General features: G+C 43.0%; 1 protein-coding gene across 1 annotated transcript in view; it reads right to left on the reverse strand.

Annotated features, from left to right (window-relative positions):
* Positions 1 to 16,258, reverse strand: part of Slc14a2 (solute carrier family 14 member 2) — a 64,013-nt gene that overhangs the window by 10,230 nt on the left and 37,525 nt on the right. Inside the window, exons 10-14 of the mRNA XM_008825918.1 lie at positions 5,809 to 5,931; positions 2,679 to 2,761; positions 1,810 to 1,969; positions 936 to 1,125; positions 502 to 630 (exon numbers count right to left, since the gene is read on the reverse strand). Coding sequence (XP_008824140.1) covers positions 502 to 630; positions 936 to 1,125; positions 1,810 to 1,969; positions 2,679 to 2,761; positions 5,809 to 5,931 — 685 coding nt within the window. The remainder of the gene's footprint in view (positions 1 to 501; positions 631 to 935; positions 1,126 to 1,809; positions 1,970 to 2,678; positions 2,762 to 5,808; positions 5,932 to 16,258) is intronic.

The raw sequence follows: 16,258 nt of genomic DNA on the forward strand, positions 1-16,258 counted from the left end.
AAGGGCTTTGTGCAGCTCTTAACCTATGTGATCAGCAGTTTCTTGCTCTGTACTTTAGCAGGTTAAGGTCAGAGATGCTTTGAGATCTTAAAGAAGAAAGGACAGTAACTAATGAGACACTACAATGATGACCTGGCATGGTGCTGTCTCAGTATGTTAGTAACTGTTCCCAGTGGGTTTTCCTGAGGTCTAAGCCGAACATGTGCTACTTTAAAATGGAAGTCAGACATGGGGCTGGAGAGATGACTCAGTGGTTAAAAGCCCTTGCTGCTCTTGCAGGGGACCTGGGTTTGGTTCCCAGCACCTACATGGCAGCTAACAATGGTCTTTAACTCCAGTTTCAGGGGAATCTTCTGGCCTATGTGGGCATTGCACACATGAGTGCACTCACATACATTTAGGTAAAACACTCATGTGTATAACACACACACACACACACACACACACACACACATACACGCAGGATGTTAATACGAGTCTATACCCCAGAAACAAACTTACCAAGACATGGACATAATGGTGACAGGGAGAAGCAGCCACCAGTAATAGTTGCCCTTGTCTGAGAATACGGCCATCAGCAGCCCCACCAGCACCCCATTGTAGCCATGGAGTCCTGCTGCAATGGCTGACCTGGGGGGACAAAGATGGGGCTGGTAGAGTGGGAATGGAGCCTCCCTATGGGCTTCAGTTTTTTTTTTCATAGTCATATTTTTCTAAATTGGGGCCTGACCTCTCATCTTCAAACAGACCACCCTTCTGGGATTAGGGAGGGAAGACAGCCCTATCTTCCCTTCACAAATTCAGAGAATAGTGGCATTTAGTTACCAACACCATTGTTTTGAGGAACTTCTGGGATAGAAGGTAGAGAGGAGGCAGGATCCTCCCAGATGTGGCCTTCTGGCCTTATGTTTGGATCCTGGACCCCAGAGACTTACTTGTCCTGACTCAGGACGAGGGCAGTCAAGGTGGACACAATGGTGCCCAGGCAGCCAGAGATGGCCCACCAAGGATTCTGCACAAAGAGGCCAAGGATGATGAGGATGCCACTGAGGGGGTTGTTCACAAACATCACCTGAGACATGCCCCGGAGCATCCAGTCAAGAAACTGGAACACTGGGGATTTATCTGAAATGGAACAGGTAGAAAGTCAGATGCTGTGTAGGTCAGCCCCACTGGGCTAGGCCTGGTGGCAGTTGGAGTGAGGGATCTTAGGGGACCAACTACCTATTATCACCAGCCACAGAGGAGGGAAACAACCCAGGAATGCATTTAAATGCCCAGACCCCTTGCCAGCCAGGTGCAGCCTCTAATAGACTCTAGGCTTTTTTTTTTTTTTTTTTTTTTTTTTTTTCCCTACAGTGGTGATCAGGTACCTAATTTGACCTATTTGTACCTCCCAGGAGAGTGGCATAAAATTTCTGGAAAATTCTCCTGCTGCATAGAGGATATAAAACCCATGAGCCAAGCTCTGGGGAGATTGCTAGAGAGAACCCACTGGCCCAGTAGGCACAGTTCCTTCAAGGCATCCTGTGGGCATTTGTCTAGATAGAATGCTGGCTTTAGAATCCCGTGCTTGTCTACAACATTTAGATGGTCCATTTAGGTCAGCAGAACTTTTCTTTTGAGCAACAGGAACTCATATATTTACACATCCTTACAATATAGTTACAGATAATTGGTATTTATATCATAAGAAGCTGTTGGCTTTAATGTCCAAACTCCTTGCATCTATGAAAGACTCTGACGATGCATTTCCTGGAGGTGACTGAGGCAATCATTTCTGGGGTGGTCGCTGTTACAGGACTGTACCTTTAAGCCCCTCTCCACATTCCTTCATCTCTCCTGTGATGTAGCTGAGGGCTTTGCTGACTCTCTTTCCCCCGGCAGCCATGGAACTTTGAATCCAGGAAGCCTTGGACATGTTGGTTTCTACCTTTATCTCAGAGCTCTCCTCCATGGTGTCTAGATCCTGTCCAGGGGCAAGAAATGGGAAAGAATCTTCCATATTTCCACTTGGTGGTTTTCATACCAAGTGATATTTATAGTCCTTTGGGGACCAAGGTTAGATTTTCATTTGAGATTTTATTAAACTGCTGCTATTTAATCATCTCCCTGTTTGGATGGATTATTTTTATTTTGTTTGTCATGTCACCATATTTGATATGGTCAACCACCATGAGGCCGAACAAGATGATATCTCCACTTTCATTCTGTGGATAAAGACTCAGGTGTGTAGAAGTTCTTGTTTGCAAATGTTAAGGTCAAACGGTGGAATTTAAGGTTTAGCCACAGATGTCTAGATTGTCTTAAAAATCACCACCTTATATTCTCTCTGAAAGAAATTATTTTCCCCAAGCACACCTAATCTTTGAATTTTAACTGTCCATAAACACGGAGGTATGAAGTTAAACAGGAAAATTCTTTTAAAAAACCACTGGCATGGGCTTATTTCTTAAATGTAAACTGATAATAAATAATTCAAATGTAAGAGACATGAACGCTAACAAAATAAACTAGATGTATAAAACAGACATTTTTATCCAAGTAATTACATTTCTGAAAACATGAACTCAAGTGAAGTTTTCCTAAATCAGAGCCTCCTGACAGATCTCACTTCCAGCCTGCTGTGGGCTCTGGACCACAGGGTGCTGTCCCTGAATCAGGGTCTCCACACTCACAAGCAGTTCCACTGTGGGCTTCCGGTACGGGTGGGGAAGTGGCTCTTTGGTTTGTCTCTCCTGGGGTTCACCTTTTCCAAACACTGGAGTTGGAAGGAAAGAAAGCCATCAGTTCAGTCACCTGTACTTTGGTACTTTGGCAATAATTTCTTTTAAGGCTTGGGTTAGACCATTTAGTAATTCCAATTTCACAGAGGAAGCACAAAACCATGGAATCTTCTGAATAAAAGATCTTATTTTCTGTTACTGGTCAGGCCCATTTGGGGGTCCTCCTTTTTGGGAAAAATGTACATCGTGTAAACAGGATATAAAGGAATAGAGGAAGCTCAGAGACTCCAGCGGCCCTTATGATATGCTTTGATTTCATTAACCTCTATATTTTTTAGATGAGGAAATAGAAGCCCAAAGAGACAGTGACTTGTCTGTGACCCCCAAATCCAGGGCTCTTTCTTCTGTATCACACAGAGACTTGCAGGTGAGCAAAGAGCTGGGTGTTCAGTGGACGGTGGGTAACATAGAAACTCACAACTGGTCAATGTGCAGAGGATAAGTGTCAGTGAAGTGCTCAGTCACAAATGGGGCATCTATACCATGTGCCACTCTTCCAAGGCTCAGGGAAGGGGCAGAAAGATTGTAAGAGTCAGAGGTTGGGGAGAACTGGATCAAAACAGTATATACGACCTGTATAAGGTTAAACCAGTCAACATTCTAGCATGGAGGAGGAAGGGGATCACAAGCCCCTACCCCTAGCTGAGGAGCTCTGGACAGTTGATGACTTCTGGGGGAAGAGAGTGAGTTTTCTTTAGAGGTATGGCCCCTTTGAGGTGGACCATGATCTAGTGGATGGTCCTACATTAATGAAGGTGGACCATGATCTAGTGGATGGTCCTACATTAATGAAGGTGGGCCATGATCTAGTGGATGGCCCTACACTCATGAGTACTATATGCACAGCACAAATTGGACTTGAGTTATTAAAGAAAAAAAGGACATGAAGTTGGGGGAAGAGGTAGGGAGGTGGGGTGGGTCTAGAAGGAGATAGAGGGAGGAGTGGGAGCATTTAATATACTGTATTAAATTATCAGTTAACAAAAACATTTACAAAAGAGAAAGGAACTAGAATGTTGAAGTCTTTTGCTTGCTCCTCACACAGTCATAGGCTGCCTGAAACACGCAGGATCTGGGTTTGAATTTGGCAGTGATTCTCCTGCGGCAGATGATCTCAAAATGACTTGTTCCCCCCTCCTCTCCCTTCTCTTCCTTCTTTTCTCCCCTCCTCTCTCCCTCCCTCTTTTGATTACAATATTTATTTTTATCCTTATGGTGGTCACCCCTGTGGCATAGCCACTGTTAAGTTGCCCTTGCTCCAGTAAATAACCTCCCACCCTCGCTTGGGCAAGGAACTCCAATGAGACCCAGTGGGTCACATAGAAAAGAAGACATCAATGTAGGAGTAGGACTTGCTGAGAAGAGAAGTTCTAGTGGGAGAGGGGGGAGATGGAAAAGGGGGTAAAAATTTTGTCTTTGAATTTTTGCATTTTAATGATTGGGACAGGATAAATGACACCTATGTAGTCACTTGAGCCAGATTTTAGGATGTCTTTATAATTCTAGACAACTCTTGTAACATGACTCTGAACATCCTTCATGATTACAGATGACTCACTTTTAAAGATGATTTTAAAACTGAAGGGTTTGAAGCATTGGGAGCAATCAGGCCCTTGATGTTTTGGACTTGGTACTCTGGTTCCCTCCTGTGGTCAAGTGTCAGAACGGCAGGCTGGGCTTTGCCACCCTACTTTCAGTCTGCTGTTCCCAGTGTGCAGTCATGTGTGTTCAGGGTACCTAAGCACTAGTCCGGATGCATCAAAGGCACAGTGTTCCCACTTTTGAAAGAGAAGGGGCTATAAACACCAGTGTGATTGGGAAGTTCCACCACGTAGACGGAACAGATTAATTTTAGAGGCTTTGGAAAGAGAGGTAGGAAACAGAGAGGATGCTTTTGAACTTGTGTGTGTGTGTGTGTCAGAGAGAGAGAGAGAGAGAGAGAGAGAGAGAGACTCCTTTATGATCTGTTGCTTCTGTCTGGATAGCCTGCCAGACTCAAGTGATTCCAATGGACTTCCCCCTTGCCCCCAGGATTTTTTTGCATAGGGCTTCCCTCCTGTGTGCCCCCTTGACAGAGGGGTCCTTGAGTACCTGCAATGCCCTTTCTACCTTGCATATTTCCCCATAAGCACTCTAAGCTCCTTGTCTTACTTTTGTAAGGATGAGATTGGAGAAAGACAGCTCACTAAGGCAACTTGTAGGAGGCATGTGATGTGAGAGGCACTAACCCAGGGGTCAGTTCTACCCCTTGCAGTGCCTCTGGTCAGTTATGCAACCCAGAAATTCTGCTCTTCTCTTTGGGGATTGTGGTGGAATTAGAGTGCCCCTGTCCTGTCTCTTCTAGAGGGTTCTCCATCCTGCAGCTGACTGGAACTATCTCTCCAGACTCCTCCCTGTAGGCCAGAATCTTGCTTTAGCTTCCAAGTTTGAGTTTCTGGCCTCCTCAACTGCTCAGCTCTGGCTGCCTTCTGGGATCCCTTCTTGACCTTTGAAGGATCTTCTATTACCTTTCCTCTCTACCTTGGTCTTGACATCCTCACTGTTAACACAGCGAGGACTTTTCATTTCCATCTTTCCGAACAAGTGGCTCCTTTTTGTTTGTTTTGACAAGGTCTTCCAGTATAGCCCATCTGGCTTTCCTCCTGCCTCAGCCTCCTGGGTGCTGGGATTATAGGCAGGGCCACTGTGCATGGCATGGGAAGCATCTTATGACTTGGCAAATTAGAATTTCACGAAGAGCTCTAGAAGATCCTTATGCTGGCACAAGATGTACTTGGGAGTCTTTGGGAACGGATTGCAGGTAATTTCCTCACCCAAGTTGAGATCCCTTGCCTAGTCCTATAGAAACCATCTATCTCAGATTATCTCTCTACCAGGCTGGATATGTCCAGACACAGAAAACCCGTGGCTTTGGCCAGTGAGCATGTGTGGAAGAACCACCCTGTGCAGTGAGTACTGCCACTTTCTGCTTTATTAGAGATAGGAAGCTGAGGCCTGAGTGTGAGAGGGAGAATGCACACACCTTTGCTCCTCCTCCGGATAGATGACCACTCGATGTGGAACACGCTTCTATGTCTGGAAAGCACAGTCTCAGAGCCCTCCTCTGACTTCCGGCCTGTTCCTTGTGGCTGCTCTCCACTGTCACCTAACCAGGGGCAATAAAGAACAAGTCAGTGTACCACCTGGTCCCCTCCCTAAGAGCCAAGTAGTGGAGCCCAGAAGAATCACACCCAGAAGCTAGAAAGGAGTGAGTTGTACAGCTTGATGCTAGAGGAGTCTAGACTTTGTGAAAATGCCTAGTACCCTAGTATCTGTTCTTCCCATTACAACTTCTGCTTTCTCTCCCCACAGAAACCTATCTGGGTCAAGAGATTCAGATGAGGCAGGCTTAGACCCAGGATGACTGGCTAGTCACTATGCTTCACACAATGATTTGGACCCCTCTGTCACAGGAGTTTAAAAGCTGACTGCAAAGTAGATCACCTGGCTGCTTTAAAAACTGCCTGAGTCCTATCCCAGTCCAGTTAAAAAGATAAAAGACAGCTTTAACATGCAAGTTGGACTGAGAACTATTGATATAGATTATTGCTACTCAGTCGGGTCCCTGGCCCAGCATTAATCAACTGAGAGCTTGTTAGAAATGCATAATTTCAGACCTTGGCCCAGACGGATGGGATCAGAATCTGTGTCTCCACAAGATCTTCTGAATATATATTCAGAAGATCTTGTGGAAAAAATATATCCAGAAGATCTTATGGAAAAAATATATTTCAGAAGTATATATATATACTCATATATATACATATATATGTGTGTGTGTGTATATATATGAAAACACTAATATAGGAGAAGCCAAATGTCTGAATATATTACTGGTTACAAGAAACCCTTTTCTATATTACTGTCTTCAATTGCCACATTATGGGGCGAATACTCTTGCCACTAGGAATCGTTTCTCAAGGTGTGGTTTAAGAACAGGCAGGACTGAATCACCTGGGTAGCCTGTGAAAGCGCAGGCTCTTACGGTCACTGAAGTCTGTTAATTTGAGTCTTTGATAATCCCTAGGGCACGCTGCCAGAGTCAGGACGGTCCAGTGGCTGCTTGGAATAGTGGAAAACATCCACACTATGACATCCGCATACTTCAACGTCTTCAAAACTAACTTGAAATGGCTAGGGTGGGTATTGTTATCACCAAAAGATGGAAAACTGAGTCTTAGAATGATTGTCAGAGCATCTTACATACAATAAACCATGGGACTTTCAGTTTCCGGTCCTTTTCTATGCACCTTTACTAATTACGGTCTGGTTTGTGGATGAGCTTCATGGATGCCACAAGGAGCTTGCTAGGAACATAGAATCTCAAGTGTCATCCCAGAATTACTGAATTAAAATGTTCTTTTCAACAAGTTCCTCTGCTAATACATGTACTCATTAAAGTTGAAAACACTGATGTCTAGCAAGCACCCTGCTGCTCACATAGAGACAATGTTAAGAAAGCTTAGAATGTAGCAGGAGCAACAATCTATGGAGTCTATATGAGCAATGAAAGAAGGTCTTGCCTACATCTTTGCAACAAAAAGTAACGTACAACCACGGCTCCCTCTAGCTCAGACGGAAAAGCTGTTAGTGACTTAGTATCTTGTCTGTGGGTCAGCATTGAGCTCTAACTCCTAAGGTTAGGAAGGGCCTGCCAACTCTGCCCTAAACCGCCATGAAGACAGAGTTCATGCAGTATGAGAATGGAGGAATGTGTGTTCCTTCACCTTCATCACTGGATAAAGAAGGGTGTTCTCCTATAGTACCAACTCCTAGTGCACATTTATCTGGCCAGAAGGATGCCTCTCTTACTATTGTTTTTATCTCTCATATGCCAAGTGTTGCTGACCACTAAAGCCCCGCTTTATGTTAGCATCATAAACACAGAACTGAATAGAGAGCATGAAGACCATGCTCACCTCCCTTGTCTAGAGAGAACAACATGCCAAGATATCCAGTCACAGAAAAGCTAGAACTGTCAGACCTCCTGACTCCCAATTCACTCTTCTTTCTACCCCATTGCTGGGCTGTTTGCATAGCACAGACCTGTTTTGTGCAAGGAAAGGGCTTTACTTTTAGCCTAGGACGGTTGCCCTGGATATCAGATTTCATGACACATGCCATTCAGTAACCTGTGTTTTTTTTTTTTCTTTTTGTATTTAGGAAGAGTGCATTTGTTTAATAAACCAAAGCAACATTTATCTGGCACCATGCAATATGAAAAGGAAAGTTGGTTGTTAAGATACTTAAATTTTTTGGCTGAGGAGCTTAGCCAGAGGAACAGAGGTTGATGCTGATGGAGGCTCTTGGGTGGGTAATCAAGGGATTATGAAGGCAGAAAATGAAACTGAGCTCTTCTATCAGGCAGAGCTTAAAGTGACCCAGTCCCCACACCGGGTTATTTGTGTTTAGTAATCCAGATCCAGCACTTAGGCCAGGAAAGTGAGTCAGGGCCATGTAGTACTATATGTCCCTAGAGTTGATGACCCAATAACAAAAAAGCAAAAAGTATCTTTCTCACATGGGCAGTACTGAAGTGCTGGGCTACTGACTACTCTGTAGACCACAGCCCTCAAGCTGTATAGGCCAAGAGTTGAGGATGAGAGGTGGGAAAAGATGCCACAAAGAAGACTGAAGACGGAATAACCAACTTCCCAAGGATTGAAAACACTTAGAGCGAAGGTAATAGCAACTTTATACTGGCCCTGGGAAAAATTTTCAGGTGTTTCAGAATGGATAAAGACTATTAAGAACAGTTGAATCTACTGTTTTAGTTTCGAGCTACTGGTGTAGTGGGGAAGAAAGGAAAAAGAAACACTGACTGGGAACCAGAACGCACTAGTTTTTGCTTGGCATTCTGCAAATTGTGTAATATTGACAGTTTCCTTAATCACAGTCATGCGATTCTCCCAGAAAGAAATCCTCTGCATCAACTCTAACCTAGCCTTGAGTTAATCATGTGTTCTTGACTTTCACCTTCATAGGATGGTGAGATACTTGGTAGTCAGGAGTTTTCTACTTTCTCTCAGCACCTCTAGCATCTCTCATACATATACGGTGGGTACTCAGACTGTTTGTTGAATAAAATAATGGGCGATGGTTATCCTATGAGTTTTAAATTTCTGAATGATTTAACAAAGAACCACTGATTATTGTAGGGTATGGAGTATTTTTGTGTGTATGTGTGCATTCATGTGTATGTGCAAGTGGGTACGTGTGAGTGCATGTACATGTGTACACGTGTGTAGCGGCCAGAGGTTGACACTGGGTGTCTTCCTTGCCACTCTCCATCACAATTTTTGAGACAAAAATGTTCAGGTCTTTCACTGAACCTGGAACTTGTCAACTTAGCTAGACTGGCTGGCCAGCAAGCCCCAGAGATCCTCCTGTGTCCACCCCTGACCCCTGCCAGAGCTAGGACTGCAGGAGTGTACCACCACATTTCACTTTTTTACCTAAGTGCTGAGGATCGAGCTCAGGTCATCAGGCATGCATGGCAAGCATTTTACTGACTGAATCATCTCCCCAACCCCAGAAATAATTTATTTGTTCTTTTACTTTGCTTTTTATTTGTTTGTTTCTTTTTTGAGATGGAGTCTCACTATATGACTGTCCTAGAACTCACAGCAACCCCCTGCTTCTGTCTCTCAAGTGCTGGGATTAGAGGCATCTGCCACCATGTCTGGTACCAGAGATAATTTTAAAAATAATGTATCATATGGTAAATATTAAATGCTTTATAAATATTGAGCTAGAAGTGAGTGATTTAAATAGACTAACAAAAGCTAGAGCTGAACTTTGTGAGGTTTGAATATGGCAGGGTGATCATTTCTAGCATTACCTGGATCAAAGAGTATAAGTTTCCAGATGGTGATAACATGGCTGGGCATCTATGAGTGATCCACTAGAAACCCAGAAGACCTACAGAAGTGGCTGGAAGAACTCAGTTAATAAGAGAAAGAAAATAGGACAGATGGAGATCCGACTTGATATGATTTGATCAGTAGACATTACCTAGATTTGTTCTTTCTGCTTAGGAAGCCCTTGACTGCATGGAGATGAGACTGGGTTTATAAGTTTTATTCATAGTAATCACTCAATAAGCACTTTCATCGCTGTCCCTCAACATCAGGCACACATAAAAGAGGTACTCATGAGCCATGGTGTAGTAAACAGAGGCTGGGCTTACGAGCTCTGGCTACCATTGGCCCTGCATGACTGCTTGGAAGGCCCAGGACTTTGCTCCATCAGTAGAGCTATAGGAAAGTCTTTCCTCAGTAAACTGTGTGTCATGGTCAGCAGTTGAGGAGCTCTTGATATGCCACAGGGGTTTGGAACTCCTGCTCTTGCCTTATCTGACAAGCTTTATTAAATATCCCAGTACACGCGACTTCATTCAGGGGGCTGTTTAGGACCATTTTAGGGGCATGGATCCTAACATCAAGGACTGCTATCATCTCATGCTTTAGAAAGCAAAACTCTGATGCTTTCTTCCCATTGGCTTAGAAGAAAAATTTGAGTTCTAACTATTTATTCTGAAACACTCTTTCTGAGGCAGTAGTGATCTCAGAGTTCTCATGCCTCTAATGACTTCTAATACAGGGTAACGCTAACCATTCAAATGATCAGTGGTAGAAAAGGTTTTGTAGACGAACTTACTTGTTACACAAAAACTTATACGTTATTGCACCTTCTTTGAGGGAGCAAGGCAAACTCAAACTAAATTTGACGTCTTTCAGAAGGGAAAAGTGATCTAGTCTCTCCTTCTGAAAATCAACTCACAAAGGCCCATGCCAGTATACCTCCACAAGCTGTCTTCCTTTGAACACATTTTACTTTCTCCTGGAAACGGATTGATGTTGTCTATACATCACTCACAATGTATCGCATTTAGAGTCCACCATCAAGAACCATTGGTCATCCTCCCAAGCTCCTCTTATTCTCCCCTGACCTGCTGTTTGTGAATATGCTCATAGACTATAGGCAATTCCCTAGACACAGTGCCAGAATGACTGTTTTTGAGTGCCATATCATACATAATTTGGGTTTTTCTACAACCAATTATACATGATTATGCTTGCCGCAATTGGACAGACATTTCCCCATGTTGAGCTTAAAATATGACTTTTCATTGCCAGGGATTCTGTGTGTGGAGGGGCTGGCTTTTGGGTGGTAAATGGGATGATCTTTTTTCTTTTTTAAAAAATTTTTTTTTTTTTTTTTTTTTTTTGTGTGTGTGTGTGTGTGTGTGTGTGCATGCCACCTGTTTGCAGGTGCCCATGGAGGCCAGACAAAGGCACTGGATCTCCTGAAGTTGGAGTTATAGGCAGTTGTGGATGCTTGGAACAAAACTCTGGAAGAGCAGCAAGGGCTTTTAACTGCTGAGCCATCTCTCCAGCCCTTTTCTGTTCCTTAAGATTTTAAAATCTGGGGGGCTGGAGAGATGGCTCAGTCAGTAGTTAAGAGCACTGACTGTTCTCACAGAAGAACTGGGTTCAAATCCCAGCACCCACATGGTGGCTAACAACCATCTGTAACTCCAGTTTCAGGGGATTTGACACCCTCTTCTGTCTTCTGCAGGCACTATATGACACATGGAGGCATAACACTCATTCACATAAAATAAAAATAAATTAAAAAAGAGTAAGAAAATAATAAAAAAAGATTTTGACATTTTATTACACTGGGTTTTATAAGGCCACTTTCATGCAAGAATATAATGTATTTTGAGCATATTTCCCTCCCCATACGTCACTACCCTTCTCTTTCTTGCTCCTCCTTCTCATTCGTCCCCTATGTTCCTCAAGGCAATTCCTTTCTATTTTCATATCATCTGTACATATATGAGTTTATGAATTTATGAAGTCTAGCATCCACAAAAGAGAGAAAGCATGCAATATTTGGCTTTCTGAGACTGACTTGATTTACTTAATATGATTCTCTCCAGTTGCATACCTTTTCCTACAAATGACACAACTTCATTCTTCTTTATGACAAAACATATCATTGTGCATATAAACCACACTTTCTTCATACATTCCTTTGTTGATGGTTGATACTATAACTTATCTATTGTGAGTAAGTTGTATTAAACATTGATGTGCAAATATCTCTGTGTGATGTTGACTTGGAGTCGTTGGGTAAATACCTAGGCTTGGAATGACTGGAGGCTTTTTCTTTGAAGTTGTGTAAAATAAAATTAACATTTTCAAAGATTATCCTAGAAACTATCAAAGCCTTTAATATTGGAATTAGAAAAGGCTTTTGAGATTCTTTAGTCTGGTCCTTTCATTTAACAGACTGGGAAATTGAGGTTTGGAAAAATGGAGTGATTTGCCCAAGGTCAAGCTGTTAGCAGAGCGAATAGTAGACATTGGTTATCTTGTGTCTTGTAGTCTAAGATTTATATTCCTAATCATCCTAAGTGTTTTATTTTTGCTTTTGAATGTAATGGCCTAGTTAGATATTCTAGAACCCATTACTCTTCATTCTGGACTGGGTTGAAAGACAGATTAGATGAAAATTTGGCTCATGGAAACACTTTGAGATAAATTATTTGGGAGTTCCAGCTTCTTAATGAATTAACTAACGTTCTTTTTCTTAGGAAGATAGAGTATGAGTCTCTGTAACCAAGGAATAAATGAAGCTCATCTTCACAGTTGATGCTTTGAACTGTTTCTCTTTTCTTCCCCCACACAACTCACTAATTGGCCAATGAACTCACCTAGATTTTGATTTCTTTGGTGCCTTCATCTTACTCCATGAAGAAGACATTAATAAACACAAATGAGTAGATATCTCATTTAAATCCATCAAATTCTATGAGGATCTTGTGAGATTAGAGAGGCCAAAGACCATCTATAATTTGGATAACACTTGGTCCATCTTCCTGCAAAACGACTTTGGAGTTTCTTCCCATTCCAATTCACACCCTCAGAACTGTATGTGTGTATTACCAGTCTTCCTGATTTTGATCTTTCTTCTTCTAATCCATTCTGTGTTTCAACTGTGAGACCATATCTTTATTTTCACGTTCTTCTTCAACAATCTGCATAGCTTCAAATTGCCAAGAGTATAATGCTCCAACTCCACCTGGCTTTCCAGATATCCCACATATGCTAACTTCATTGTCCAACCTCATCTCTTTTTTCTTCTAACACATGTTCTACCATGGCATTCTGGCTTTTCCCTGCTCCTCAGGACTTCCTTCATCTCCTTACCTTAGTCCTATCCACCCTTCAGTGTATTGTGTTCCACTTCTGCTGTGGAGTCCCCCCTTGACTTATTTGGCCAAATGGATCAGTCCATTCTTTGAATTCTCATTACATTTCCACAAAGCACTCTAGATTTTGGAGCTTAGGCCATGGTAGAATTTTTAAAATTATTTTTTGAGATAGGGTCTTATATGTAGCTCAGGCTTCAAATACAAAATCCTTTTGTCCCAGCCTCCTGTGTGCTAAAATGATAGGCATACGCTTTCTGACCTGGCTCACAGCAGAATTTTGTATCAGCTGTTGCAACACATGTGAGGTGTGTTTGATAAATGTTTTCCAACCTAATTAAACTGCTTGGACCCACCAGTTCTATAACTCAATGACCTTCAAGTCTAGGCATTGGTAGAAAGAAACTGAAGTGCAGCAGCTGGTCAGTTATGAAGCTAGGTATTGACCTCCTGATTTGATAATTTACACATGCAATATAGGTGTTTTACAGATAGTTGGAGCCTTTCAAATGATATCAATGGGCTTGCAACTTTTTAAGTCAAAGCATGAATTATTTCACCTATCAAAAAGAATAGCAAAAGTTTCACAAATAATAAACATCAGCATATCATTGTATTTGTGATACCCATTGGAAGCAAATTGTTCTGGTTCTTCTCTTACAGCATTGTTTCCACTATCTATGACAGACATAGCTAACTGAATACATATCTTTTAACTGTTAAGTTTGGATATAGCTTCAGAATCTTTAACACAATGACCCAGACATCCGATCAGTCAGAGTTAGCCCTTGAGCGTGAAACTGTTTTTGGGTTTTTTCAAACCACAGGGAGGACTATGCATTTTTGTACACTTTTAAGAGAAGGGCTATGTCAAGGCCATGGTGTTGACAGTAGGCAGAGGCCACAGGTAGACATATCCAAGCCTCACAGGGTGGCTTTTTGCCAGTGTAGAGATAAAATGTCCCAAAATAGAGGGGTAAAGAAGGGAGGGGGGAAGCAAAATCCATCACTCTTAAATGAGCCCTAACTGAAGCTTGACTCAGTCCTGACACGCAGGGAGGTCTGATACCCTAAAAGATGCTTTCAGGGTGAGCATTGCACCTCTGGTAGGACCCACCATGAATTTTATGTCCTCTAACCCCTCTGACACCCTAGGAATGTATTTTCAAAAACTGGTCTGTTTGATCCTCGGAATCTCAAACAGAAAAATCTTATTTCCTTTTGTGACAAAATTAAGAGTTGATACTTGATCGCAGACCAACATTGCTGGCATCCTAATGGCACATTAAGCTACAACTGTGTCCTAAAATTAGACCCCTTTAGTTGTAACTTAGAAAGGACCCTGAGATTCCTTATAGACTTCATGGCCTATCACAGAACCTTCAGCGGTCAAAGGGATGCCGCATGTGTCTCATCAGATTCTCTTACACTAGTCCTTGCTTAGCCTTTGGATTCTCTGCCCTCTGGTCACACCTCTGATTAATAACTCAACTCTCCCACCTCTCCTCTTTCCCCATTCTGTTCCCCTCTTTCTTTTCCACCCATGGTGCTTTTTCCAACTAATCTTTACCCAGATGCACTCACATCCACTTGGGAACTTTGTACAGGAAACTCAGCAGTTAAAGACAAACTCTTCCCCTTGGAAAACATCCTTCCCCTCTGTGAGATGGCTAACAGGGACCCTGTCATCCTCTGAGTAAATAGTCCTTTTTTCCATGTGTGATGTGTCCCCAGTACAATCCAAACTGGGGTCATTTAGCCAGGATCTCTCCACCTTCATTAGAGAATTCCAAAGGCTCACTGTGGTCTTTGAGCTAACCTGGCAGAATTGTCTGTGTCATCCTAACCACACTGCATTAATGAGAAAAGGTCCTGTATCTGGTCTTTAGCAAGTACCTGGGCAGATTCATGCTTATAACCAAAATACAGCCTGCTCAGGCTCTGTTGCTATGCCTGACACAGAGCCCCACTGGTCGTATCAGGTGACTGACATAGGGAATGACGGGGAGGACTCCTCAAGACACTCGATTACTTGTTTATTGAAGGGACTGAAAATGGCCTTGTGTGTGTATGGGGGAGTGTGTGCCTGTGTGGTGTGTGGAGGCCAAGGGGGAGGACATCTGTTCTATCATATTCCACCTTATTTCCTTGAGGCACCGTCTCCTAATGAATCTGGAGGCCCCCACCTTTTTTGCTGGTTGGCCAGTACACGTCCTGTCTCAATCCCTGCCTTTCCACCAAGTGCTGGGGTTACAGGCATGTGTGACCATGCCTGGCTTTTTTCATGGGTGCTGGAGATCCAAAGTCAGATCCTCAGGCTTCTGCAGCAAGCACTCCTACCCACTGAGTCATATAGCTAGCCTGAAAAAGGCTATTATTAAATCCATTAATTATAATAAGCTATGGGAAATAATTCCAGGAGCTTCTGAAAACCCTACTTTCTTTCAGTCTGGAATTGCTAGGACTAGATGCACGTAAATTAATCTTGACCCTGAGAGTCTAGAAGGCCAAGCTATTCTGGCTGTACATTTCATAAGCTAAGACTCTCCAAGTCTTATATAAAAGCTTTAAAAACTAGACCAGGGATTCTAGATTCCCTTCTCTACTTTATTAGGCACAACCTTCATGTTCTATTTAATAACTGGGAGGAGACCTTTGACTAGAAGGGCCAAATTGGAGGAAGAAGTAAGAGGCAAGTGCACTTGAGAGGCGTGGTGGTGAGAGCCTCCTCTCCATTTCAGGCAATCCTATAGCGCCATCTAGCAGCCACCTGGCTCAGTCTAAGAAAACCAACCTAGCCTTGGGTAAAAGGACTCTTTCCTGCTGTTGTTGCATACCGCCAGGCATTTCAGCTGAGAGTGCCCAAGGCTACCTGCGACAGGCTTCACTGGGGGTCATGACCCATCTTTAAAGTGGAAGACTACTGGAAACAAGATTGTTCCGCTCTCCTTAGTGTAGAGAGGCAGCCTCTATCCAGGTCAAACCTAAAGCAGGGCACATCCTCCTAACTGGACTATGAGGAGTTCAACAAGGAAGGAGATCCGCTTCCCTCCACCCCTCCCTTAGAGAACTGATGGAGCCTGGAGACTTCACAAGCTCCCTGCAGACTGACAACAACCTGGCTTTCATTTCCAGTATCATTCAGGGAGTGAGTGAGGCTCTCAAAATTAAGTATTTTTCTTTGTTTCTTTCTTTTTTTTTGGGGGGGGGG

The sequence above is a fragment of the Nannospalax galili genome, unplaced genomic scaffold (genome assembly GCF_000622305.1).
Source record: "Nannospalax galili isolate Female #2095 unplaced genomic scaffold, S.galili_v1.0 scaffold169, whole genome shotgun sequence".
NCBI lineage: Eukaryota > Metazoa > Chordata > Mammalia > Rodentia > Spalacidae > Nannospalax > Nannospalax galili.